Source organism: Odocoileus virginianus, chromosome 11, assembly GCF_023699985.2.
Source record: "Odocoileus virginianus isolate 20LAN1187 ecotype Illinois chromosome 11, Ovbor_1.2, whole genome shotgun sequence".
Taxonomy (NCBI): Eukaryota; Metazoa; Chordata; class Mammalia; order Artiodactyla; family Cervidae; genus Odocoileus; species Odocoileus virginianus.
The window spans coordinates 28,101,067-28,128,718 of record NC_069684.1 but is presented as its reverse complement, the minus strand read 5'-3'; the positions used below and the strand labels follow the sequence as shown (position 1 = coordinate 28,128,718).

The 27,652-nt window shown below is 49.6% G+C and overlaps 1 protein-coding gene across 5 annotated transcripts; it reads left to right on the top strand.

The window, feature by feature from the left end:
- The first annotated feature begins 1,192 nt into the window (after positions 1-1,192).
- On the top strand, positions 1,193-26,900 carry C11H1orf159 (chromosome 11 C1orf159 homolog). Of its 5 annotated transcripts, XM_070474108.1 has the most exons (12): positions 1,193-3,316; positions 4,584-6,127; positions 17,678-17,784; positions 17,877-17,965; positions 19,457-19,532; positions 21,766-21,852; positions 22,162-22,227; positions 22,981-23,103; positions 23,684-23,818; positions 24,452-24,477; positions 24,592-24,622; positions 25,713-26,900. In XM_070474108.1, coding segments are annotated over exons 2-12 (840 nt in total). In that variant the 5' UTR covers positions 1,193-3,316; positions 4,584-6,125; the 3' UTR covers positions 25,811-26,900. The 5 variants fall into 5 exon arrangements, with proteins under 5 accessions (XP_070330209.1, XP_020729342.1, XP_020729334.1 ...); XM_020873683.2 differs by lacking the exons at positions 1,193-3,316; positions 4,584-6,127 and adding an exon at positions 7,591-7,824; XM_020873675.2 differs by lacking the exons at positions 1,193-3,316; positions 4,584-6,127; positions 22,981-23,103 and adding an exon at positions 15,518-16,471.
- Positions 26,901-27,652: the final 752 nt, after the last annotated feature.

Genomic DNA, 27,652 nt, shown 5'->3' with positions numbered 1-27,652 from the left:
GAAGCACAGGCTGGAATCATGATTGCCAGGAGAAATATCAATAACCTCAGATATGCAGATGACACCACCCTTATGGCAGAAAGCAAAGAGGAACTAAAGACCCCCTTGATGAAAGTGAAAGAGGAGAGTGAAAAAGTTGGCTTAAAACTCAACATTCAGAAAATTAAGATCATGGCATCAGGTCCCATCACTTCATGGCAAATAGATGGGGAAACAATGGAAACGGAGACTTAATTTTTTCAGGCTCCAAAATCACTGCAGATGGTGACCGCAGCCATGAAATTAAAAGATGCTTGCTCCTTGAAAGAAAAACTATGACCAACCTAGACAGCATATTAAAAAGCAGAGACATTACTTTGCCACCAAAGGTCTGTCTAGTCAAAGCTATGGTTTTTCCAGTAGTTATATATGGATGTGAGAGTTGGACTATAAAGAAAGCTGAGCGCCGAAGAATTGATGATTTTGAACTGTGGTGTTGGAGAAGACTCTTGAGAGTCCCTTGGACTACAAGGAGATCCAACTAGTCAATTCTAAAGAAAATCAGTCCTGAATGTTCATTGGAAGGACTGATGCTGAAGCTGAAACTCCAATCCTTTGGCCACCTGATGTGAAGAACTGACTCATTGGAAAAAACCCTGATGCTGGGAAAGACTGAAGGCAGGAGAAGGGGACGACAGAGGATGAGATGGTTGGATGGCATCACCGACTTGATGGACATGAGGTTGAGTAAGCTCCGGGAGTTGGTGATGGACAGGGAAGCCTAGTGTGCTGCAGTCCATGGGGGTCGCAAAGAGTCGGACACGACTGAGCAACTGAACCGTACTGAACTGAATTGATCAGGGCCCTAGACTACATTTCCCAGGTCGCGCTGCGTGCACATTTAGATCTCGCGAGAACTCTGGGCTGTCACCCACTTGACCGGGCAGGTTATAGCGTGGACCGCCGGGAGGTGTAGTTTTGGGCTGGGAGCCACGCTCCCTGGCGCTCTGGCTCGGGTGGCGGAGAGACTACAAGTCCCAGGGGGCACAACGCGACCGCCTGGAGGGCGGGGGTTACGAAAGAGGAACTCGAAGGGCGCGGGGGTGAGTGAGGGGCCGGGGGGGGGCGGGCGCGCGGGGGCGGGCCAGGGGCTGGGGCGGCCCTCAGGGTGCGGCCCCCCGGCAAGGCTTCAGTGGCGGGGTGGGGCGGGGGCGCGGGGTACGGCCACTCTGCTTCTCCGCGGCCCCCGCCCCCGTCACCGGCTCCGGACGCCTCCGCCGCGCGGGAGGGCCAGAGAGTGGGTTTATCGCCCCTAGAGTGTCCACTGTGGCTCAGCGGGGTCTGTGTGCGTCGTCATCAGGACGATTTAATTGACGCTTATTTTCCGTTTATTTGATACCGGGGTTCGGACGCGCGTCTCACAGCGCCGCGTTCGCGGTAACGCGCTCTTCGGAGGTGCCCGAGCGCCCAGGTGGCCCTTTTGTCCTGTTCCGGGGCCCCTGCGGCGCCGGGGGTAGCGCTGGGTCCCGTCCTTCTCCGCTCCTCCCAGCACCCCCACAGCAGTCTGTGTTAGCCGGAATCTGAACCGCCACAGTGATCTCACCAGCTCCTCGGAGGAAATAAAACCCGGGTTTTCCGGAAAGTTTCTCCTGGCACATGCGCGCCCCAACCCCACCCCGGGCGCTCCTCCCAAAGGCGGAGCGGCCGCGTCTCGAGGGGTCACCGGCACCCCGAGGGCGCTGCCGCCTCTCCTGCATTGCCCAGCTCCGCGAGGTAAGCTGTGAATTGTCCGGTAATTCAGTTGAAGAACGCCCTCTGATCACCGCATCACTGAGAATCCTGCGTCCCCAAGACCAAGAACCCCCTCCAGCAAGTCTCCAGGGGTCCTCCGGCAGCATCGTCTCGGCGCTGCTGAGGCCACAGAGCGTGTCAGCAGCCTGGAGTGTTTTCTGTATAGCAGTCAGACCGGTAACTGCGCTGATTATCCTCCATGAGCGCGGGGGGATTTTCGGAACGCGGAGCATGTGAACGAGGAGTCTGTGTTCTCATTCTGTCCACGTTCCGCCTCGGCGCCCTTTGCTTGCTGAGAAGCTGACGAGCGGTGGCCTCACTGAGGATCTGGAGATCCAGCGGGAGAAGCAAAAGCAAAGATCAGCAACGTGAACTTTCAAACGGTTGGCCCCCTGCCCCTCTCCGCTCTCCAGCCACAGCCGCCGGGAAGGTTGGCGAAGCGTGCGTTCCCATCGTGAACCCCCGGGCAGGGCCTCCTGTTGGAAAGGCTTTCATGTGGTTTTCTGGCCAGCACCCAACCCCAGTTGATTGTTGTTGTTGTTGTTGTTCAGTAGCTCAGTCGTATCCGACTATTTGTAATGCCATGAACTGCAGCACATCAGGCTTCTCTGTCCATCACTATCTCCCTGAGTTTGCTCAAACACATGTCCATTAAGTCAGTGATGCTATCCAACCATCTCATCCTCTGTTGCCCCCTTCTCCTCTTGATCTCAGCTTTTCTCAGCATCAGGAAGTTGATGGACCAGAATAATTCTCCCTGGATACGTTAAGTGTTATTTGTTCAGAAATCACAGTGACTTCTTCCTTGAAACCAGTTCCTCTAAGGAAAAATGAGTTGTGAAAGAAAACATGGTACAATTTAAATTCTCACCCAATTTTTAATTACCTTGAAGAAGTTTGTGTACCCAATTCCTTAGGTTTTTGGCTAAGATTTTCAAAATTGAAAATGAATTGCAATTATTCAGTTCATGATTAAGTATAATTCACATAAGTGAGGTGCATAGATACACTTTGACCAATTTTGACAAATGTATACAGCTGTGTAGCCGGCACATCATGGTGATAGAGAACGCTTCTGTCATCCCTGAAGCTCCCTCGTGTCGTGTCCTCTGGATTGTCAGGTGGAAGCCCTGACCCCTATGTGATGGTGTCTACAGCTGGGCCCTTGGGCGTGCTCAGGGTGAGGTGGGGCCCATGAGGGGATCAATACCCTAGCAACAGGAGGAGCACAATTGCTTGCACACCAAGGAAGGGCCTGGAGGATCTTGAGAAGGAAGCCTTCTGCAGTCCAGAAAGGGCCTCACCAAACTCAGATCTGCCAGCACCTGGATCTTTGGCCTCCCAGACCCAGTTCTGTGAGGAGCAGCATCTTGTCTATGCTGCCCTGGACTGACTGAGACTTCCTAAGCCTTCCCAGACCCGCCTCCCAGAAGCAGGCACATTTCTGACTTCTGCCACGTTCCTTTGTGGTGCCGTGTTAGACCTTGTGGTCTGTGGAGTGGCCCTGGTTGTCCTCAGCATGATCCCTGTCCCTGGAGGCACTTGGGTGGGTTCCTGGCATTGCCTTGGGTGACAGAGTTGTGCACATTCTTCCAAGTGTGTTCTGTGGGCATGAGACTGCCGTGTGGGCCTGGTGGGCAGAGCGGTGTTTGCTTTTGTCTTCCATTTGCATGTGCTTGAACACTGATGCTGGGCCTGTGGCACCCACTCAAGGCATCTGAGCAGGTCCTTTAGGTCTCTGGATACAAGCCGAGACAGGTGTGTGTTGTGTGTGTATGCTCAGTCATGTCCAACTCTTTATGATTTCACAGACTGTAGCCTGCCAGGTTCCTCCATCCATGTGATTTCCCAGGCAAGAATACTGGATCAGCTTGCCATTTCCTATTCCGGGGGATCTTCCCACCCCAGGGACTGAACCCACAGTTCTTATGTTTCCTGCGTTGGCAGGCGGATTATTTACCACTACTGCTACCTGGGAAACCCTGGCTCAGTTGGTAAAGAATCTGCCTATAATGCAGGACACTGGGGTTTAATACAGATAGATAGATATTACCTTCCATTGTTTGAACTTGCCTATTCACATTATTAATGGTGTCTTTTAAAAATTAACTTAAAATCTTTTGGAGTAGTTTTAGATTTACAGAAAAGTTGCAAACCGAAGCACATTTGTGGAAGCTAAAACAGGACAGTGCTCTGTTACTGTTCCCGGCACTCCAGGCTTCAGGTCATATGCTGCCCCAGGGTCCTCTTTCTGCCCTGGATCCCATCCAGGATCCTACCTTTCCGTGGCCTTGACAGCTATGAGGAGGCCTCCTCTGGTGTTTGTAGCATGTCCCTGGTTTGGGGTTTGTTGTGTTCTCTCCTGGTTGGACAGGGGTTGTGGGTTTTTGGAAAGAGGACCCCAGAAGTGAGGTGGCCCTCTTGTCACATCACATCAGGGCAGCTGACATTTGTACGACATCATGGGGGCTGTCAGCCTGGCCACCTGACTCAGGTGGTGTCTGCCAAGGAGAGTTGCTCCTTGTCCTGTTCTCTGGTCTCTTTGGCAGCCACTCATGGAGGCAGCCCACCCTCCTGAGGGTGGAAGCTAAGCTCAGGGAAGACCCACCGTGTGGTCTGGAATTTCCATGAGGAGGACGGACTTGTGCGTGTGTGTCTGCACTCTGAAGGGGACCCAGCTCCGTGCTGTTTGTCTGGCTGCTCACCTGTTCCAGCCTTAACCACCAGGACATCATCAACCCCCAGATCCTACTTTTAAGAACTTCTTCCCTTTCTCACACTGCCAACCACTCCAGCTTCTCTTCCTCTCGTAGTGTTCCTGCCACAGCTCTCCAAGGAGCGCTAGTTCATTTCATTGGAGAGTGGGATTTAGAGACCAGGAACCAGGCAGTCGTTTGTGGGCATTGCTGCTGGGGTGTCATTGCTTGTAGGCCTCTTAGCAGATAGGTAAGTATATACCTGTTCACCTGTGTGTCTGTAACCTGTAATCTGTAACAAAAGTGCTTATGTGTAACCTTCTCACCACCATTGCTGTCATTTTCTTATTTGTCCCACCCCAGTGTATTTAGAAGGCAGTTTCAGAATTGTTCACCAATATACCTCCCCACCTTAAGAAACAAAATTATCAACTTGAGTACCATGTTTTATATTCTGTTTCTTCTTATCATTGGTCTTAACAGTTTCTAAAGAGTGTTTTCTAAACACTCTCATCTCCCCTCCTGTGTGTTACTGTCATATGTTGTGATACAGTTAGATTCGGTGGTCACAGTCTGCTTTCCATCCTGACATCCCTGGTGGGTGTTGTTGATTTTTTTGCGTATATTAAAGTATACACTATGTTATAACTTTCTGTGGGTTTTGGCAAATGCATAGACTATATCCACCATAATGGTGAATTTTAATGAGCAAAAGTGTTTAATATTGTTGAAGTTCATTTTGTCAGTTTTTCTTTTTTGGTTCATGCTTTCTGTGTTCTATTTAAAAATCTTTGCCTAACCAAAAATCATGGGCTTACTAGGTGGTGCTCATGGTAAAGAACCTGCCTGCCGATGCAGGTAGACAGAAGAGACATGGGTGCGATCCTTGGGTCGGGAAGATCCCCTGGAGGAGAGCATGGCAACCCACTCCAGTATTCTTGCCTGGAGAATCCCGTGGACAGAGGAGCCTGGCAGACTATCGTCCATAGGGTCACACAGAGTCGGACACAACTGAAGCGACTGAGCATGCATGCACACAGTCAAAAATCACAAAGATAATCTCCTGTAATTTCTTGTAGAAAGTTAATAGATTCAGTTTTGTGTTTAGGTCTGTGTTGTTCAGTTGCTCAGTTGTGTCCGACTCTTTGCAACTGCAAAACCCAGTCAGATTGCAGCAAACCAGGCCTTCCTGTCCTTTACCATCTCCCAGAGCTTGCTCAAACTTACGTTCATTGAGTCAGTGATGCCATCCAACCATCTTGTCCTCTGTGGTCCCTTTCTCCTCCTGCCTTCAATCTTTCCCATAATCAGGGTCTTTTTCCAGTGAGTTGGCTCTTCACATCAGGTGGTCTGTGAGCCATCTCTAATTAATTTTTCATAAGCTGTGAGTCTGGTTTCACTTCTTTTGGCTGCAGTAGGTTTTCATTTTTGCACAGGCTTTCTCTAGTTGTGGCAAGTGGGGTGCGCGAGTTTCTCATTGCAGTGCTGGAGCACAGGCTCTAGGGGCTGCAAGCTTCAGTAGTTGTGGCTTGTGGGCTCTAGAGTGCAGGCTCCGTAGTGTGATGCTGGGACCAGAGATCGAACCTGTGTCTCCTGCATTGGCAGGTGGATTTTTAACCACAGGATCACCAAGGAAGTCCTAGGTTCACTTTTTATTCCATGTGAGTAACCAGCTGTCCAGTACCATTTGTTGGAAAAATTTTCCTTTCCCCATTGAATTACTTTGGCACCTTGTCACAAATCATTTGACTTTTTGTGAGGGTCAGTATCTGTTACACTAATGTCTATTCATCAGTTCACACTGTTTTGTGACAGTTCCTCAAAAAAAGCCTGCTGTAATTTTGTTTGGGATTATATAAAATATTGGATCAATTTGGGGAGAAGTTAATCTTAATAATATTGAGTCTTCTAGTTCTTTCACATGGATTAATGGAGATATCACACATATATGTGTGTGTGTGTTTGTGCTGATATATATATATATGTATATATATATATATGTATATATATATATATATATACATATATATATATATATACCATTATAGTATATCTTTCCATTATTTGGATCTTGAACTTCTCTCAGCACTATTTTGTAGTTTTCTGTGTACAGTTCTTACACATTTTTTTTGTTTGTTTGTTTGTTTGTTTTTTTCCTTACACATTTTTTATTAAATTTATCCCCACCAATAGATTGTTTTTGGATGCTGTTGTAAATGATATTAATATTTATTTAAGTTTCATTTTCCAATCACTTGTTGCCAGTGTATAGAAATAACAGCTGATTTTGCATTTTCACTTTATATTCTTGGAACATTGCTGAATTCACCTACAAATCATAGTAGGTTTTTAAAATTTTCTACGATTTCCCATATGAACAATCATGCTGCAAGCACAGAGGCAGGATCTCTCCTGTTTCTAATCCTTGTGGCTTCTGCTTTGTTTTCTGTCGTTACTGCTCTGGCTTGAGCCCCAGGGCAGTGTTGACTAGCCCTGCAGAGGCTGAGTGTCCTCAGCCTCGTCTCCACCAGCCTGTCATTAGCTGTGGGTTGTTTGGGGATGTCTTTCTTCATGCTGAGGATATCTCCTTCTGTTTTCAGTTTATTGAGTGTTATTATGAATGGGCCTGAAATTTTGTCAAATGCTTGTTTTGCATCTGCTAAAATGGTTACATTTAGTAGAACCCATTTATTCTGTTAAAGTGGTTTATTACTGGTTTTGATGTAAAGTCAGTCTTACGTTCCTGGAAGAAACTTGTTAGGTCGGGTTTTGTCACCTTTCAGTATTTGCTGAATGCAGGCATGCAGTTTGCTAATGTTTTGTTAAGAGTTTGGGGGTCTGTGTTCATGAGGGATGTTAGTCTGCTTTTTTCCCCTTGTGATGTTCTTGTCTGGATTTCTGTCTGGTTTTGCTGGTCTGGGTCCGAGTCCTGCTTGCTGGAGTTATAACCGGGTTGGAACAGGTGCCTTCCCCTCTGCTTTCTGAAGGGCTTTGTATAGTATAGGCATTAATTCTTCCTTAATTTTTTGATAGACTTCACTATTAAAGACATCTGGGTTCATTGCTTTTTTTTGTGGGACGTTTTAATGTTATTAACTCAGTTTCTTTAAAAGAAAATTTCTTTGTTTTTGGCTGTGCTCAGCCTTTGCTGCTGCTCACGGGCTTTCTCTAGCTGTGGCAAGCTGTGGCTCCTGTGTCATTGTAGAGCAGGGGCTTCTCAGTGCGGTGGCTTCTCTTGCTGCAGAGCATGGGCTCTAGGTGTGCAGACCCGGGGGTTGCGGCGCGTGGGCTCAGTTGCTCCACAGCATGTGGGCTCTTCCCACACCAGGGATCGAACCAGTGTCCCTTGTATTGCAAGGTAAGTTCTTAACCACTGGACCACCAGAAAAGCTCCCAGTTTCTTTAATGTATATAAGATTGTTCAGATTTTCTTCTTCATCTTGTGTCATTTTTGTTAATTTGTATGTTTAAATAAATTTGGTCATTTCCTCTAGGTTGTTGAATATATTGGTGTAAAGTTGTTTATAATTATTGACTGATGGTCCCACCAGGTTTGTAGTATTTGTAGTGATGCCTGCCTGCTTTTTAATTTCTATGTAGATAATTCGCTTCAAAGAACCAACTTTTGACTTGGCTTACTTTCTCTAATTTCTGTTCATTTTTTGTTTCATTCATTTCCACTCTTGTTATTTCCCTTCATCTGCCTCATATGGTTTAATTCACTCTTCTTTTTCTGTCTTCTTAGATGAAAGCGTAGATCAATGATTTTATACTTGTCTTTTCTTATCAGTTCAGTTCAGTTGCTTTTCTTATATAGGCATTAAAAACCACAAATTTCTTTCTAAGCACTGCTCTAGTTTCTTACACAAAATCTGATAGGTTGCACTTTATCTTTTTGTTAAAGATACTTGACATTTTCTTGTGTTTGATCCATGAGTAATTTAGAAGTCTGTTGTTTCATTTATGAATATTTGGAGATTTTCTGAGTATCTTTTGTTATTGATTTCTAATATAATTACATTTAGTCAGAGAATATATTCTGTATGATTTTTACCCTTTGAATTTGTTGACACTTGTCTTATGGTCTATCATATGGTCTGTTAGTGAATATTTTGTTTGCACTTAAGAATGTGTAATACACTTTTGTTGAGTGTCATATTCTATACTTGTGAGTTAAGTTGAGTCAGTTGATACATCCTTTTTTTCTCTGTCTACTCATCCAATCAGTTATTAAAAGAAGGATATTAAAGTTTCTGATCACTGTTGTGGATCTGTCTTTTTCCTTTTAGTTCTGTCAATTTCAGGTATTTGGAAGGTTTTATTGAGAACATACAAATCAATACAAGAAGATGAATTTATGGTGTTATTGTTGTGAAAGGTCCCTCTCTTCTCTAAGACAGTTATCTTCTTGAAGTCTGCTTTGTCTGGTATCAGTATATTGGCATGAGTATTTTATGCTAAGTAATTGTATAGGCTATCTTTTCCATCTTGTGCTTTCAATATTCTGTGTCTTTATGTTTCAAACTTGTTTCTTTTTTAAAATATTTGCTTCTTTTAAAATTTTATTTATTTTTAAATGAAACAAAGATGAATATTTTTAATGATAAAAAGTACAGTTCACAAAGAAGATAGACATAAAACCATTTGACACGTAACAACAAAGAAACAAAGATACATAAAGTAAAAATCAGAAGAAATATAAGGGAAAAGAAAAAATATATAATCATGGTAAGACATATTAATATTTCTCTGAGAATATTTTATCAAGTGCAGAAAAAATAAAAATAGGAGCATCTTGAATGATGTCATTAATAATTTAAATATAATGGATTTCTACGTATATTAATTTATATTAACCTTATATCCTACATAAAATATTTAAAATTTTGTATCTCATACATTATTAGATGTCCATAGGACATTTAGAAAAACTGGCAAAAAGATAAACATTACAAATTTCAAAATGTATAATTCTTTTTTTGTGTGATTCAGTTGTACATAAACACATATATTATTTTTTATATTTTCCATTGTAGATTATTACAAGATATTGACAATAGTTCCCCACTCTGTACAGCAAACCTTTGTTACTTGTCGCATATCTATTTTTAAAATTAGAAACCTAGCAATCTATTCATACTAATTTAAACAAGTGGAATCAAACTGTCATAATTTTTTCAGTTAGGCAAAAATTCATGTTTTCTAAAATATGTATATTATGCATATTATTTATATATATCTATACAAGAGTCAAACTTGTTTCTTACAAAGCACATATCATTTGGTCTTGCTTTTTTATTCAATCTGACAGTCTCTATTTAAAAAAAAACTTTAATAACTATCATTTATGAGGCACCTTATATGTATTATATATTTTCATTTTTTCTAGATATTTTATTGCAGTAAAATAGACATAATATGAAATTTACCACTTTAACCATTTTAAAGTCTGTAGCCTATAAATGTTAAGAATTTTTATGATATTGTACAACACTTACCACCATCTGCCTCTAGAACTTTCCATCTTCCCAAACTGAAACTATCCCCATTAAACACTAACTCCCATCCCTCTTGCCCAGCCCCTGGCACCCACTCTCCTACTTTCTGTCTCTATGGATTTGATGACCCTGGTGACCTCATATAAGTGGAATCATACATTATTTGTCCTTTAGTGACTAGCTGATTTCACTTTTTATTCTGTCACCCATGTTATAGCGCGTGTCAGAATTTCCTCCTGTATAAGGCTGAATAATATTCCATTGTATGGATGGGCCACATTTTGTTCCTTCATTCATTGATGGATATCTGGGTTGTTTCTGCCCTTTGTGTGTGTGTGTGGCTATTGTGAATAATGCTGCTGTGGACACCAGTGTACAAACGTCTCTTAAAGACCCTGTTTTTTATTCTTTTGAGTGTATAATCACAAGTGTAATTGCTGGATCATATGGTAATTCTGTGTTTTATTTGAGAAACTGCCCTGCCCTTTTCTATAGCAGCTGCACCACTTACCATTTTCCCCAGCAATAGAAAAGGTGGTGGAAATTTCTCCACATTCATTTTTTCTGGGTTTTTTTGATAGCAGCCATCCTCATGGTTGTGGAGTAGTATATTTGCTGCATTTCCCTAATGGTTAGTAGTGTTAATCTCTACTTTTTGATGGAGTATTTAGTCCATTTACATTTAGTACGATTATTAGAGTCTTTGGGTTTAAGTCTACCACCTTCATGTTTGATTTCTGTTTTTCCATCTGTTTCTCTATTCCTCCTTTCCTGCCTTTTATTTGGTGAATCCAAGTTTTAAAAAATTTTGTGTGATCTTTACTGACTTTTTAGTTCTACCCTTTTATGTTACTTTTTTAGGGATTCCTGTAGAGGTTTAATTTGTTATGGTCTACCTTAAAAATTAATCCTGTACTTCACAAACAATGTGAGATCTGTATAGAGAGGGTCCCAGTGACCACCTTCTACTTCTTGTACTCTTGGAGGCATGTATAACTTCTTGTGCTAGAAAATTCTACAACACAATTTTAATCTTTAGCTAATATTCTTTAAAAATAGGGGTGTATTATACTTAATTTTTAAGTATCTGGATTGTGCTGTGGGGGCTTCCGTCGACCGTTTTCCTCAGTTAGGTTTTAACATGGCGGCTCCCTTTCCGGAGATCGGAAAAGTGACCTGTGATGGCAAAATCTAGTACTGGCCAGCCGATGGGCCTGTAAGCAGAAGAGAGTGGACCCGGAATTAGCTGTCGAGATCTGCCAGATGAGGCCAGCAGCTTTCCTCAGATATTATAGGGCTTCTGTTTGGAAACCAGCCTTTTAAATCCTGCTATGATGCCAAGAGTTAGCCCAGCAAATCACACCTTGCCTTCCTCTGAGCCACTTTCTTGTGTGACCATCCCTGACGCCTTATGCCGAAGCTGATGTGGCTCAGCAACAAGTTCCGGCACCAAGAGGGTGCTTGTTAACTGGCACTGCAGAAACGGTCTCGTCTCCTTCATTGTCTGTGTAAAGCTACTTCTTTTCTGGGCAGTAGTTAATTTGATGAAAATCTATGGAAGAATTTTTACAGTTGGGGTGGGGGGGAGCACTAAATAGAAATATGAACTGTTCTAAGGTGCCTTCCAAGACACTTCTAAGCTGTAGTTTCATAGAAACCTCGGGCTCCTCTGTTGCTTTATTAGCACGGGTTTTATCCAGAAGGTGGCATCAGAGAACCTGAATTTCATTCAGCGAAAGAAAATCCACATTTTTTGTGATTGGAAACTAAAGTATGTAGTTTTAAGAGGCCATGTTTATCTCTGTAATTGGGAACATTACTTTAAAGCTGTGAAAGATGGGAAAAAAATAAAATAAAATAAAGTCTCAGATGCCCTTGTTTACTACATTGAGAATTTCTGAGTCCAGTGGCTAAGACTCTGTGCTCCCGTTGCCAAGGGCCTGGGATCGATCCCTGGTCAGGGAATTAAAATTCTACAAGTCTCTCTGTGCAGCCAAAATAAAAAAGAGAGAATTTCTGTAGAACTGCACCATACTTGGCCAGACATGCACCATACTTGGCCAGACATGCTAAATGCATTAGTTGAACACTATAAAACAAGCAGTGCCCACTGGCTTCAGGAGAAACCTTTGGACCCCAGTTCAGTGTGGTGGGTAGATAGATGTTCTGGCACCAGGCCTGGCTGGTCCTCACCCTGCCATGTATTCGCCATGTGGTCTTGTGCAAACCCGTTTTCCCCTCTTTAAAAGGAATCTATTGTAGGCATTGTTGGGAGGGTTGAATGGGTTAATATGAGTGAAGAATTCAGAGTGGTGCTTGGCACACAGCAGGTGCCGTATGATTGCTGTTCTTGCTGTGGTTACACAGTGAGCCGGTTCACATCCCTTGGAGATCCAGGATCTGCAGCAGAAAGAGACTGTGACAAACCTCTAAGGTGTGAAAATACATACCATAGGAGAATAAACTTCAGATGATTAATTTGATCATCCTTTCGGGAATGTTTTAGAGATGAAAGGGGCTACTAAAGTAATGTTCAGTGTAACTTCCTATTTTAAATTAATCTTTTTGCAACTGGATTCACACTCTTAAACAAGAATAGTGTTTGGGTGTCCATCCCCCGTTTGTTTCCCTGGGGCTGACTCTTGCCCAGTGGAGACAAGACCATCGTGGCCCGGCAGTTCTCTCCATGTGCCCTGCTGCTGACCAGGGGCAGCACATTGGAAACAGCCTCTGTGCCTACCATTGGGTTTTTGAATAAAAAAACCATGCAGTGCAGTTAGTTGTTCCCAGGGTAGAAGAATTATCTCCAACAAAGCAACTCTCCCTCACGTGGCAGTTATCAACCAAGAACAAGCTACGGGAAGCAGCTGCCTGAGGACACCTGAGAAGGGACACGGCAGGCAGGTTCTGAGGGCAGCTTAAACTTAGAGGAAGTGGTGGGTCCAGAGTGTGTTTCCTGTTTGTATGTCTTAACTTTGAGGGCAGTGCAGTTGCAGCGGTGATGTGGGGTGGTTAGAACTCTGGTGGAAAGACCGCGCTCTTCCTGTTGGACAGGGGGAGGAGCTGGGCAGATGCAGCTGCTGCAGAGCAAGAGAATTCCCAGAAAAAGGAATTATGCAAATAAATTCTGCTCCGATTTCTGGCCAAGCCCTGAACCAGGCACGCACAGGGCAGGTAGGAAGCCACCTCAACCAAGAGTGAGGCCACCGCTTATCACAACATTGATGGTGACGGTTTCCTTTTTGATTCTAATGTAATTAATTCCCTGCTAAATCATAACCATAAACTCTCTTCCCTTGCTTCCCTTGTAGCTCTGTAAAGATTGATTCCTAGGTTGGGAAGATTCCCTGGAGAAGGAAATGGCAACCCACTCCAGTATTCTTGCCTGGAGAATCCCATGAACAGAGGAGCCTGGCAGGCTACAGTCCATGGGGTCGCAAGAGTCAGACATGACTTAGCGACTAAACCACTACCACCAAATCAAAACCATTCCTCTCTTCAGAGAAGTATAATTGAATTCAGAGTCTCTGCAACATAACAGATTGCAGAGTCTTTGCAATCCAAAGTTACTCCACATGCAAAGAGCCGGGGTGCTGTGAACCATCCTCAAGGGAAAATACAATCAACAGACTCTCATCATGTGATGACTCAGGTGTTGGGTGATTAGACAAGCACTTAAGAGCCAACGAAGTAACTGTGTTCAGTGACGTAAAGGAAAATACACTCCTAGTGAACGAAAACATAGGAAATCTCAGCAGAGGGATAGAAAATGTTTTTTAAAACCAGCCAAATGGAAATTTTAGAATTGAAAAATATAACACTTGAAAGAAAACATTCACTGAATGGGCATAATAGACTGGAAAGGACAAGATGTAGTCATAGACTTCAAAGACAGATGAGTAGAAATCATCTGGTCTGGAGACAAACTGGGGAAGTGATGGGGGAAAGCAAGAGGAGCCTTAGGGACTCACAGAGCAGCGAGAAGCGTGAAATGCACGGTGACTGTGGGGCCCAGAGGGGAGGCAAGAGGCACGGTGGGGCAGGAGAAGTGCTTGAAGAACAGACTCTCCCAATACGGTGAAAAACATAGATTTATAGATTAAAGAAGCTCAAGGAGTCTCAAACCGGGTGAATGTGACTAAAACCACACTTGGGCACATCATTTTTAAGTTATTGAACACTTTAAGATTCACTTTAAAAATCTTGAAAGCAGCCAGAGAAAAACAACAGATTATATACACACAGTGCTGCAAACACTAGGAACTTATCATCAGAAGGCCAGTGGAGTGCTGGAAGAAAGTCAACCTCCCAGCAGCGTGTGCTAAATACAGATAGTTTCAGAAAAAGGAAAGCTGATAGAATTTGTTGCCGTCATCTGTGTACTGTCAGAAATGCTAAAGGAAGTTTTTCCTGGCTGAAGGTAAATGCTATGAGAGTGAAACTCAGATCTTTATGAGCAAGTGACGAGCATCAAAAAGAGTAAATAGCTGGAGAAATGTCTTCTTTAAAGTATGTATTTAGGGACTTCCCTGGCGGTCCAGTGATTTACAATTCCACAGAAAAAGGTGAAATATGTATTTAAAGAAAAAAATCAGAACGTGTCTTGAGTTTGTAATGCATGCAGTGAAATGTGCATGATGGCCATCACATGAAGGTTCACAGATCTGCAGGTTCTGCCTTGACACGTCGTGCTGTAGTGTTCTAAGCAGGCTGTGAAACAGGGTCAGAGCAACAACCATGAAATAATGCAGAGAACCATAACTAAAGAACTAGAAGATAAATTGAAAGGGAACTTAAAAAAAATTCAAATAATATAAAAGAAAGCAGGAAAGAGAAGTAAAACACTGCAGAGATGAACAGAAAACAAATAAAACAGTAGCCTTAAACCCAACCACAGTGTCATTATACACTTGCCAAAGCCCAACATCAAAAGTGATCCTGTTGTAAACATGGACTTGAGGCAAGAGTGATGTGCCCGTGTAGGTTCGTCAGAGTACTTCTCTGGGGCAGGATGTTAATAGTGGGAGAGGCTCTGCTTGTGTGTGGGCAGCAGGTGTATGAAACTCTCTTCCTTCCTGCTTAGTTGGGCGGTGAACAAAAACTTCTAAAAAAAATAATTTTTTATGTATTAAGACAAAGGAACAAGTAGAAAACAAATAATAAAATGGTAGACCTAAGTCTAACCACAGTGATATTTACATTAATTATTAGTGGACTAAACTCTCCAGTTAAAAGTTAGAAATGATAAGAATGAGTAATAAGCAAGATCCTATGACATGCTGTCTATGGGAGATTCACTTTAAGTATAAAAATCACAAGCTGAAAATAAGTGGATGCAAAATGTGTATGTATACAAATAGCACAAGATGGCTGGAGTGGCTGTACTAATATCAGGTAAAGTAGGTTCAAGATGAGTATTACCAAAGAGAACCGGAAAATTCTAGTGATAAAGAGGTTGTTTCATCAGAAAAACATCAGTTACAAATGCACCCAATAAAGGAAATAATAAGCAATTCCACAATCATAGGCAATTTTAACACTTTCTCTCACCAGTTGTTAGAACAAAAGACCTAAAGAAATCAGTGAAGACATAGAGGGTCTGAACAGTGTTCCTGGAATCTTGACCTGAGTGTTGTTTATAGAGCCACACCCATCAGAAGCAAAACACAGATTCCTTCAAGTGCATGTTGTCTAACATAGACCAAATGCTGTGCCCTGAAACAAGCCTCCAGGAAAGGTAAAGAAGAAAAGCTGCATTTATTTGCATAGGACATGATTATTTATGTAGACGATGCTAAGAAATCTGAAAAACTGCTTAGGATGGAAAAAAGCAAGAACCATTAGAGAAAAAATGGTTGCAGTTAATTTTATGAAAATGAAACATTTGTTCTTCTAAAGAGACCCATAAGAAAATGAAAAGACAAGTCACAGAATGGGAGAAATGTCTGCAGTACACATACCTGGCAAAGGACATGTGAAGAGCTAGCACATAATAATAGAAAAACAACTCAGCCGAACACTGGCCCAGAGATATGAATAGACTCGTCACAAGAGATGTAAGGTGTGTGAGTGGCCCACAAGCAGGACAGAGGTGCTTACCATATCTAGTTGCAGAAACACAGATGGGAACAGAAGAGAGCCGCCGCCTACCTGCCAGTGTGTGATCACGACCTGGTGTGGCTAGAACAGGTGAGGCGCTCAGAGCTTCGGGGGCTGCATGTGGGGCCATGGCGGAGAACAGCTGGGCGTTAGCTTCCCAGAGTTACCTTGACCCAGTGCTTCCAGATGTTGACCCAAGAAGAAGGAAGGCAAGTGACCATGCAGGAACGGGCCCAAGAATGTCCTCGGCAGTGTTAGCCAAAATGCGGAAATAGCCATGTGGCCATTGGCAGGCAGTGGGCAGGGGAAGTGTCCTCACGGTGGATGCCACTGAGTCATGAGAGGGCAAAGTACAGAGGAATTCAAAGATCCCTATGGCTGTGCTGATGGGCCGGAGCCCAAACCAAGGTGCGTGGATGGTGTGGTCCTTTCCCCTGAAATTGCAGGAGACACAGTCCATGTGTAGTGGTGGGGTCTGAGGAGGGACGGCATGGTGTGCACACTTGTCAGTGGTGTCTGTTAAGAAGCAGATGGAGGTGTCAGCTGAGCTGATTCCTGAATCAAAGGTGGCAGTGTGTGTGTGACACCAGTAGTTGCAACCGAGGGGACTTCACATCCTAGCAAGGGGCCGATGCCCCAGGGAAGAGCTGGTGTTTTTAACGGAGGTACTTGACTCCGGACTGGGGGAGCGCCATCTGCTCTATCAGCCTGGACTGAACCCATCACAGAGTGAGCAACAGGACAGACCCCAGCCTGGGACCCCTGGGCCCTGGGCCAGTGGACGGAGCCGCTCGTCATCCCCCAGGCCCAAGTGCGCTCTTTGAGATACACCCTCCCTTGAACCTGAGCTCGTCTTCCTCATGCTCAGCTTCCTCCAACAGCTGTTTTTATTAAGAGAAAAGTCTTTTTAGAAGTGACTTTTGTGTGTTTGGGACAGATTATAATTGTGGTTCCCACCTTGAAGAAATTGGTTAAAAATCCAGCTAACGTTTACTTCCAGGGTCGTGCAGGCTAGTGTGTTTCCCTGGTTACTCTAGAGATGTGGCAGTGTGAGCACTAAATCACCTGTGCTGTCTCATCTCGAGTGGTTTCCGTGTTAGGAAGTTTACTTGAGGCCGGTGGTCCTATTTCGTCTGTCTGCTCTCGGGACCCACCGCCCGCCAGAAGCTCTTGCCCAGGGCTCCCTGTGCTGTCGCCCCAGCTGGAGGTTGCTCACCCGATCCTTCTGTGATGACAGCAGGTGGGCAGCTCGTCTTCCTCTGACCGGCCTGGCCCTTCAGAGGCACACCCACCGCCCGACAGTTCTGTCTCTGGGTGAAAATGCTGGAAATTGAATGCGGGTCTTACAAGGACAGGATGAAGTGGTGGGTAGGATGGCCAGCTCCCCTGACCCCTCCACTCAGGTTCAGCCTCCCTTCTGGGAAGCCACAGTGCACGGGCGGTGGAAAGCCAGAGGGAGGGAGGGAGTCTGTTGGATCCTGATCCGGGCGGGCCGAGCCCTGGGGGCTCCTGAAGGGAAGTCTGGCCGGACCCTGAGCCCCAAGGCCAAGGCCCAGATGTGTCTGGCTGTGCTTGACCAGCAGCGGGGCCTCACCTGTCCACCTGGATTTGCAGGCTGGGCTCCAGGGTTGTGACACTCTGGAGCCAGCGACCAATCCCCCGACTGCTGATCGAGGGTGGCGAGGGCCTGAATGTCTGCGGCCCACGTCCAAGAGGGCCAGGTAAGTGTCCTCTGCCCCAGCCCACCTCCCTCAATCATGCCCTGCTCTGGCAGGTGGCACCTGCGGCCACACAGCACCCCTCTCTCTCACAGACCCTGCACTCCGGGACATGGCGCTCCAGCGTGCCGTCCTCCTGGCTGGCCTCCTGGTGGAAGTTGCTAGCAGATCCTCGGGAACTGCGGTAAGCACCTGTCATGTGGCACGCGGGCCCTTCACCAGGGGGTCTCACCCTTCCACCTGTGGGCGCCACCCTTGTCCCAGCCCCAGAGACATTGACTGTATACCCTGTCGGGTTGGGGCCGGTGCCTCTGGGTGGGCAGCTGATGCACAGCCCTACCCCGAGCCCCTGCTCCTCTCTGCCTGTTAGACTCTCCTTTCCCTCTGCCCAGCTGGACCTCTTCTTGGAGCTGAAATGGAGTCTCCACAGAGCTGCCCACTGGCACTGGCCAGAGCTAGTGGGATGGACAGAGATGCCTGCTCCAGGCTCAACTCGGCCAGGTCATGACTACCAAGTCAGTGACACAGGTGTGCTGAGCAGTGGTTCCTGGAGGTGCCTGGCCACGTCTACACATCTGGGTGCCCGTCTCCAGGATGGTGGGCCTTCCTACCATCAGCTCTGCCTCAGCTGGGTTGGGTGGGACAGGACAGCTGAGCCTTCCTTCTCAGGCTTTCCTGGCCCCCATGGCACCCTCCATTTCTTGGCCACCCTTAGGCGCTCCTTGCCAATCACTGGCCGGGTCTTGGGAAACCTGGGTAAACACGGAGCAGAGCTGCCCGGAACGCCCTCTCGAGGCACCTCTAACCATCTGGTCTGTGAATGAAGCACCCACTCCTGCATGTGGGCCTGGCCGGCGTGTTTGCCCCTGAAGTGCTGCCTGGGGCAAACTTTTCCTCTGTGGGGGCCAAGCTTGAATCCCCCCAGGGGGTGTCTGTAGAATTGCAGGAGCATCACTGAGGCGTCCAGGACTGTGAGCTGTTTGGTCGGGAGTGAGGGGCAGACACATCATGAGAGCCACCCAGGCCTCTCACCAGGGAGGCCATGGGAGCCTGGGTTTATCTTCCTGAGTCACCACAGTCCAGAAACATATGTGCTTTCTTTCTTAGCAGCCTCATCTTTTGATTTTCAAAGCCACCAGCTGCAAGTGGCGACTAATAACTTCATGGTTGAAATGCCTGCCCTGCACCTGCCTGTAGCTCACAAGGCGAGAGATGGCAACTATGCCCCTGATCCAAGAGACCCCTGAGAAAGGGTGGCAGGGAGGGCAGTGGGCAGTGCAGGAGGGGTCCATCCCTGCCCACTAGGCTGCTCCAGTGCACCCCTGACGGGCTCTCTGGGTCAGCCCAAGGGAGTCTCCTTCCTGCTCTTGGGAGTCTGGGTGCTGGGGAAGAGTGCCCCAACAGGTCCCAGCCAGACACCTCAGTTGTTGATTCAGTCTCCAAATGCTTGCCAGACAGCAAGTGCTGTCCCAGGGAGGGTCTGTGCAGTGTGGTCGTGTGTCCTGACCTTGCTGTAGGTCAGCAGGTGCAGTCCCCAGATGCTGACTACAAGAGGCTGGGCCCTGGGTGTAGGGGTGAGCTCTCTGGGAGCCCCTTTGTGGATACCACCCTGGGCCTGGCCCACACATGCCACCTGGCCACAGGCCCTGGAAACTCACCGCTGTCTCCCCTCTAGGGTCAGCAGCCTGAGTGCTGTGTGGATGCGGGGGACATCAATGCCACCTGCCCAGGCACTAGCCTGTGTGGCCCAGGTGAGCTTTGGTGTGAACCAGCCTAGGCGGCCTGGGGAAGGAGGGGCTGGGGTGTGGGCAGAGGCAGCAGGGTTGATGGGGCCTCATCCTGGGAGTTGGGGGCAGAACCCCAGGAGGACACGGTGGCCTCGTCCTGGGTGGTAGGGGCAGGCAAGACTGCCTGTTCCCCACAGCGAGTTTCAGCTGGGTTGAGACAAGCTGACATAAGATAGGAGCAGCAAAGTACACAAATGTGTGACATTTTACGTGACTCAGGAGGAAATGAAGCCCCAAGCAAGTGGCAGAACCTCAGTGCTAACACATTAGATTGAGTGAGGAGGTGATTGTGGGCAAGTGACTGAGACACGGGCTGCTAAAGGGGATCGAGGGGGATGGTGACAAGGCCCCTGAGCCCCATCTCCTGCTGGTTGGGGGAAAGGGGCAGCTCTCATGGGGTTTGTTTCCTGCTTCTGGGAAGGAAAAGGGAGGTCAGAGCAGCCTTCTGGCACCTGCTATTTTCTCATTGCCTCACCTCAAAACAGTCGCTGTGCCCAAGTGGTGACATATTCTGGTTTCTTTCAGTCCCCACTTGAAACTTTACCTTCAGATAGTGTCACATACTGAAAGCCAAGTTGGTAGCCATGGAGAGATTTGGGTAAGAAGTTGTAGGACAGGAAGTCAGCAAAGGGGAAAGAAAGTAGATGGAACCAGGCAAGCACTGGCTCCTGTGTTGCACTGACCCTCAGCCCTGGGACAGGCCATCCCATAGACCACGTCAGAAAGAGGGTTGCGGGTGGGCTCCACCCACAGTGAGGCCTCTGCATGTGGGCAGAAGGTGGGGGCACCATGGAAACCCTTGACACAGCCCAAGTCTCTCCAGAACTTTCCAGGAGGCTGGCATGGCAGAAGGTTGCCATGACCTGTTAAGTTGACTGCCCTGAAGGTCACATATGTTTGCAGTGCTTTGGGAAAAGGCAGTTTTGGCTCTTGGTGATTCCAAGTTAGGCAGAAGGTTGCCATGACCTGTTAAGTTGACTGCCCTGAAGGTCACATCTCTTTGCAGCGCTTTGGGAAAAGGCAGTTTTGGTTCTTGGTGATTGCAAGTTAGGAGGTGGGTGAGAGGCAGAAACGTTAGTTTGGAGAGTTAGAGCCAGACTCTGGGGGAGATGGGGATTTTAGGATCCAGTCTAGTTTATGGGGGCTGGACCTCAAGGTCAAAGAGCAGGACTGGAGTCTGCTGTCCACCAGCCAGACCAGTCTGCTACTGAAAGATCACTTCTCTCTACAGCTACCCCTTTCTACCAGAGAAAATAGCAGTGACACAAATTGTCTTAAAAATAAGTCTGTCCTCTTTAAATTGGGCCTGATTGTTTAAGTTTAGCCAAAGCAGTGATTGACCACATAGGCTTTTTTGAAGTCTGCTTTGCTGGCCTTTTCACAAGGACTCTCAGATGGGACTTCTGAAGGCCTCTCGAATCCAAGAAGCCAAGCCAAGGACCCACCTCCAGACCTCACTTTCAGTATCTTTACGTTGGGGTGAATTCCTCTCTTCCCGAGTCCCCATGTGCCCAGGTTCCTGGCCCTTCTGGGTGGTGACCTTCCTCACTATCTGGGAAAGGTGTTGAGCCAGTGAGCCAGGCCCAGGCTATTTTCCAGGGCACTGTAAGGCTCCATAAAGTCAACCTTTGCTCTTTAAGTCTGGTCGCTAGTCCTGCCCTGCACACACAGCCCAGGGCTTCCGCATGCTTAGCCACCCTGGCAGTTTTGCGAAGGAGCTCAGTTACCTTAGGGCTGGCCAAGGGAGCCCTCGAGAGTATTGCTGCCTTGGCAACAGGTCTGTGCCCAGGACCCCACATTCTTGGGCCTCCTTGAGACGCCTCCCTGAGGTCATCCCCTTACAAGAAATGCCAAGTGAAGGAAAAAGAGTCCACCTGCTTCAGAAGAGAAGCCCGGTTCTTACAAGAAATGAAGGCCTATTCCTAATACCTGTAGATTCCATTTTTGTAGAAGCCATTTCCGAGATGTCCAGCAAGGGGCCTATGGGGATCCCCAGGCAAGAAAAGGCAGGCTGTAGTTCCTATGGAAGGGCTTCTTTTTCTGAAGTCCATCCAAACTTCCAGAATGGGTGAACTAGTGTTCTGGAATGAACATAGTTTTACAAATGCAAAGCATAGCGCTCCCTGAAGGCAGCCAGCTGGCATGGCTGTGCTTCAAGCTGCATCCCCTGTCCCCCCCCCCCCCCCCCCCGGCACAGGCTGCTATGGGCACCCAGCCGAGGATGGGAGCGTCAGCTGCATCCAGTGCAGGAACGGAACCCACAACAGCTCCGAGTGCAGAGGCCGTATGTCCTCCCACCCCTCCTCCCCACCCCATCCTCCTGCCTGCTTCTCACCAGGGGGCCACACCTCCAAGTTCTGGAGGAAAGCGCGGGGATCCGGGTTGTTGTCCCCCAACCTGGGCCACTGTCCCTCCGTGGGCACCCACAGAGCCCCCTACCTGAGTCCTCATGTCCCTCAGAGCAGCTGTGGGGCAGGGGCTGCTCTGCCTCCATGGCCACCTCCCTTTCTCATTTCTGGCCCACAATTGCATTTGGGCTGCATCTCTGGCTCCCCGGGGGTCCTCCAGCACTGACCGCTGTGCTCCCCCACAGTCGCCGGCCGAGGTGCACAGTTCCCTGTGAACAAGAGCACAGGGATGCCTGGGCGGCAGAGTGTCGGTAAGTTTCTCAGCTCACCACACCAGTTCTGGGGAGATGCAGGGCACCATCAGAGCCGTTTCCAGTGCAGACCCAGTCACCCATGCTGGCCACGGCAGGGCCATGTCCACAGTCAAGGGCAGACTCCACCCCAGCCAAGAGCTCTGCACAGGACCCCGCCCTGCTCACAGAGCAGAGCCCGTGGTCTGGAGGCTTTATCAGCTTTGAAGTCAGGGTCTGGGGTTGATTCAAAAGGGTGGGTGTGGCTGGGGTCACTTGGCATGGGCCCCCACATGCCTCTGAACAGGCTGCACATCTTAACCTTTTGCCTTGCTCCTAGCCACCCCCGCCCCCCAAGCCCCCTAGTCCCTGGGAGCCCAAGATGTATGGTATTCCACGATGGGAGGACATTCTGAGGAACCGCAGCCCTGTCCCTGGGAGCTCCTCTAGGACGTAGGTCTCTGAGGAGACTACAGACATTGTAGGCAGAGAGAAGGGCCCACTACGCCACCTGGTCCTCAGGGCAGACACAGGAGCCACCTCCTGGGCACTCTGGGTCCCAGCCTGCTCCTGCTGCCAGGCGTTGCATTGTACCTGAGACACCTACGGAGCCACAGAGTGGCCAGGCCATGGAGGTATGGTACTCAGGCCACCTGAGGCCACTGCAGTCAGGGAGCAGGACTTGCCCTGGGCCTGCAGTTGATTCAGGAGGATGAGTGAGGCCACCTCCTCTTCTGAGGTGTTGGGGTCGTGATGGGGGTTATGATCCTCCAGACCCTGGTCCTTCAGCAGAAGACATGTTGACCTGGACCAAGGATTCAGGCCTTGCCTGTGAGTTGCAGAGCCGGAAGCAAGTAGCCTTGTGCTGTTGTGGGCTGAACAGCAGTGTTCGGGCAGGTGGGCACAGACAGCCCCCACCTCTTGTGATATGGTGCTGGGCCCTGCAGCGGAGGGTGGTAGGTAAGGCCCATGTAGTCTAGTGTTGAGCCCATTTCCTTTGTGGCAAATCTAGGACAGTTGGCCTGGAAGTCGTCCCTCCTGAGGCTCCAGTGTGGCCGTAGCTGGCCTCCTGTCTACATGTCAGGGTCAGAAGGGCGTTTGCCACAGGCTTCTGAATGCAGAGTCCCCCTGCTTGGCATCAGTCTGCCGGCTGTCCTGATCCTGTGGGGGTGGAGATGGCTGGTGTCCTGGTGCTGGGAAGGCCACTCAGGTGACAGTCAACAGGCTGCAGTGAGGCAAGCCAGGATACATCCTTGTGCCAGAGTTGTGGGGCCCTGAGTGGGTGCCAAGTGATGAGGAGGGGATGGGGAGCTTGAGCTGGGACACTGGACCTCTCGACAGCCCACCCCCTGAGAACTCCCCAGCTGATGCCTGGGTAGTCAGCTGAGAGCAGGGGAGGCCCACCCCTCTGCATGCAGGACCCTCAGCCCTGCGGGGGCCCAGGTGTGCACACTGCCAGCCCTCACCTTGCTCGCAGGGGGCCCTCAGGTGGCCGCCTCCCTCTTCCTGGGGACGTTTCTCATCAGCTCGGGCCTCATCCTCTCCGTGGCTGCATTCTTCTACCTCAAGCGAGCCAGCAAGCTGCCCAAGGTCTTCTATGGAAGAAACAGAGGTAGCTTCCTGCCAGGGGTCCCAGGGGAACAGCATGGGGCAGGGCCGAGATGCTGGTGTCTGGGGGCAAAGCCTCATCTTGGGCAGCCTGGAGGGGACTGGGTTGTCACATGGCTCTCGTGTCAGGATGGGGGGTGGTCATGTCCTAGGAATGCTCTGTGTGGATGTCATGGGATCTCAGTGTGAAGGGTGATGGTGGCAGACACTCTACAGACTGACTTGTCTGCTCCATGGAGATGGCAGGATGCTGGCGAGGGGGTGGCTTGATTGAGGGCGATGAGGGGACACCATCCCAAGTGAAGGGGCTGGCTGAGGGCACCCACAGGCACAGGAGTGGGGACTAGAGTGAGCCTGGATCCGGGGACCCGCTGCAGGCTTGTGGACCCCCAGGCTGAGGGATGCACAGACACCTGCCTAGGCTGAGAGGGCCCCTGCCCAGGCTGATGGCCCCTCAATACCTGTTTAGGCTGAGGGGACCCTTCCTAAGCTGAGGCTCCCCCAGGCTATGCACCCCAAGGCTGAGGCACCCTCACAGGCTGAGGGCTCCCCAAGCTGAGGCTCCCTTAGGCCACGCCCCCCTCCCAGGCTGAGGCAGCTCTGTGGCCTCCAGGTGACACCTGTGCTCTCCCTACAGCTCCCGCCCTGCAGCCTGGCGAAGCCGTAAGTACCCAATGGGCAGGCAGAGGCCCTGTGTCTGTACACCTGGGTGTCTGTCTGTCTGGGCTGGTGGTCGTCCTGCCCACAGTTCTCACTGTGCCTTTTCCTCTTTTCAAGGCCGTGATGATCCCCCCACCTCAGTCCTCAGGTACGTCAGCTCCTCCTACCCTGCGTCCTATCGGGTGCCTTGTCTCTGGTGAGAATTTCCCTTTTATTTCTCAGATACTCAATGTGTCAAGGGTTCCCAACATGGGTCCAGAGTCACCTCTGCCACCCTCTGCCCTTCTCCAGGACCCAGCTCTGCCCGAGCCAGGAGCTGGTGGCTGGTACAGGCCCTCCCGTGGCCCCTCCAGGGTGACGGGCACTTTGGTTTGACCATGTCAGCCGTGTCACGGTTGATGCCGTGAGCAGAGGTCACAGCCAGAGGCCACAGAGCAGGTGTCACCCTCCTCCTCCCCAGACTTTTCCTGCCACCGTGCAGAGATCTGGAGTAGGGACAGGTGGGGACATCCTCCTTTGGGGGACAGAGAAGTTACTCTGTCAAGGCTAGATCTGCTCTGTCCAGTGAAACACACATCTCATTTCTCCCAACTGGCGCCATGTTCAAGCACAGGCGCCTGCGTTGTCTCCCACGATGACCATAACAAAGTCTGCAAATCGGGTCTCAAGAGGATAGAAGTGTCTTCTCTCACAATCCCGGAGGCTGGAAGTCAGAATTCCAGGTGTGGGCAGGGCCGCTCCTTCCAGAGGCTCTGAGGCGGGTCTCTCCTGCCTCTTCTGACCTCTGGGGTTGCAGATGTCCCTGGGCTTGTGGCCACATCCCTCTGACCACTGCCCCACCTTCTGCTGGCTTCTCCCCTCTGGGTCTCCTGCTCTCTGCCTCCCTCTCATGAGGACATTGGTCGCTGGATTTAGGGCCCATCAGATAATCAAATCTGCCAAGACCATTTCTCCAAGTGAGGTCACATCCCCAGCTTCTGGGCCTTAGGACAGGTACACTGCAGGGGGCCACCGCCCACCCTATAGCAAATCGTGACTTGTGTCTTTGTGTTTCAGGAGAACCAGGCCCTTGCCCTGGCCAAGGGGCTCCAGGTTTCCAGGAGTTGGAGCTCAGTGGGCCTCCTCCCCCATTCCCCTGGGGCTGCCCACCCCTACTCCCGTGAGCCCCAGGGAAGCCTGCTGCCCTCCTGCCATGTCAGGCCCTGATCTGACCCTGTCTGTCTCTGACTCTATTTCAGTGCGGAAGCCGCGCTATGTCCGGCGTGAGCGGCCCTTGGACAGGGATGTGGGCCCCACCACTGTCTCCTCTGTGGAGGCCCGGGTGAGCAACGTCTGACCCCAAGGTCCACCCACAGCTCCACACACCGCAGAGGAGGGGCCCCCATGCACAAAGGCTGGGTGCTGCCCAGCGAGACCTCGGGATGGGCCCAGACACGGCCCTGGCTTGGCTCGTCTGATTCCAGCCACATATGCAGAGGGGGAGCCACCCACCTGCAGGCCTTCCTCACCACACATGGCACTCAGTATGACCAACCCGGGGCATCACTGCAGCCTCTGTCCCTGAGCCCAGGTGGGGAGCCAGGCACATGGGGTCTGTGCCCCATGGGAGAGACAGCCTGCAGGACCCTGGGTGCTCCTCTGCCCTGGAGCCCATGGTGAGCAGATTCCCTGCATCCTAAGAGCAGTGAGGCCCAGGCCTTTGAGGTTCCAGCTGCGTCCACATGGAGGTGGGATGGGCCTGGGGACCGCCCGCCCACCGCAGACTCAGGCACCACAGGCTGTGCTGTGTTGCTGCCCAGTCCCAGGAGCTGCAGGACCGAGTTGCTTGGCTTTCTGCTGACTCCTGTGTGTGTTTAAGCAGAAACGCATTTTGTACAAAAGTCCAAGAGGCATGCTGCCCTCATCTGAGCCCTGCCTGGGCCCCAGGCACTACAGCTCCTCATCCAGCTGGGGATGGACACTGGCCTGAAACTGCTGGAGGTCAAGGCCCCCCAGGGACGTGTCCACCCAGGGCCACATTTACCTGTGACTGCTGCCTGGAAGCCTGGACTGGCTCATCACACCAGCCTCCCAAGGACCTCGCTGGCCGGCAGTCCTGTCTGGCTGCCCCCACCCTGAGGCACCAGCCAAGGTTCCCATGGAGACGAGAGTGTTGGGGCACCCACTGCGTGAGGGTGGAGTGTGGCCTGGCCTCCCCAGAATCTCTGTTGGGACTGCTGTCTCCTCCTTCGGGATCTGGTCCGAGTCTGTGCCGCCCGAGGCAGGGCCTGTGTGGCCAGCCTCCCACCTTCTGTACCATGATTCCCACTGGAGCCTTTGCAGTTTCTGGACATGAGCTCAGTCACCAGGATGTGAATGGATGACTGGCTGGTGGCCATGAGGGGCAGCCACCTGAAATTAGCATCAATAAACCACTCAGGCCTTTCTTACTGCCCCAAGGTTCCCTGTTCCTCAGCAAGGAGGAAGCCTTTCACGGGAGATGGGCAGCCCCCGACAAGGACCCAGACCCCCACCCTGCAGGCAACCTCCAGCCCTGAGGATGTTAGCCATGGGAGAAAGGGGCTTGTCCCAAGTGGCCTCCTGTAAGTAGGACATCCCAGTGGCCCCCAGTTGTCAGGACTGAGATAGGAAAGCGTGTGGGTGCCTCTTAGGGAGGTTTTTCTGTAAAGAGACTGTGCCTGTGCAGACACGACAACCATGGGGTACCCGTGGTGCCTGGCTCACAGCCCCAGGAGGAAGTTACACATGGGTACAGAGTGCAGGCCGGCGTCACCTGTCACCTTTGGGAGGCGAGGATGGGTGGGTGACCCTTGGAGGGGCTGGCAAGCACGGGGATGTTTGCCGACTGGTGGCTTCATCCCAGGCATCCCAGCCAATCAGAACAGAGTGGGGGCAGGGCAGAGAGCCTGGACCGCCTGGTCTGAGGTTTGCAGCCATTTGGCACCCCCGCGGGGGTGTCTGTGGCCCTGGGCCTGGGCACGTGGGAGTGCGTCAGCATACTAGGGCTTGGGGGAGGCTCCGCCCTCTCTTCTGGGGACAGTGGCCCAGAACCACCTGCCTCTGCAGCTGACAGCCTTGAAGGGCTGTGGGGTTCCCATGGAGTTCCTGTGGATGCAAGATGACCCTTGGCTTCCCCTGGGAACCTCCGAGCTGCCTCTTCTCTAATTTTCCCGGCCCT

Excerpts from the sequence above, each read along its gene's own strand:
- C11H1orf159 (XM_070474108.1), top strand. Across the intron at positions 22,228-22,980 it reads GCCTGGGCGGCAGAGTGTCG|ACCCTGGTCCTTCAGCAGAA; the intron begins GTAAGTTTCTCA and ends ATGATCCTCCAG. Across the intron at positions 24,623-25,712 it reads CCCCCCACCTCAGTCCTCAG|TGCGGAAGCCGCGCTATGTC; the intron begins GTACGTCAGCTC and ends ACTCTATTTCAG.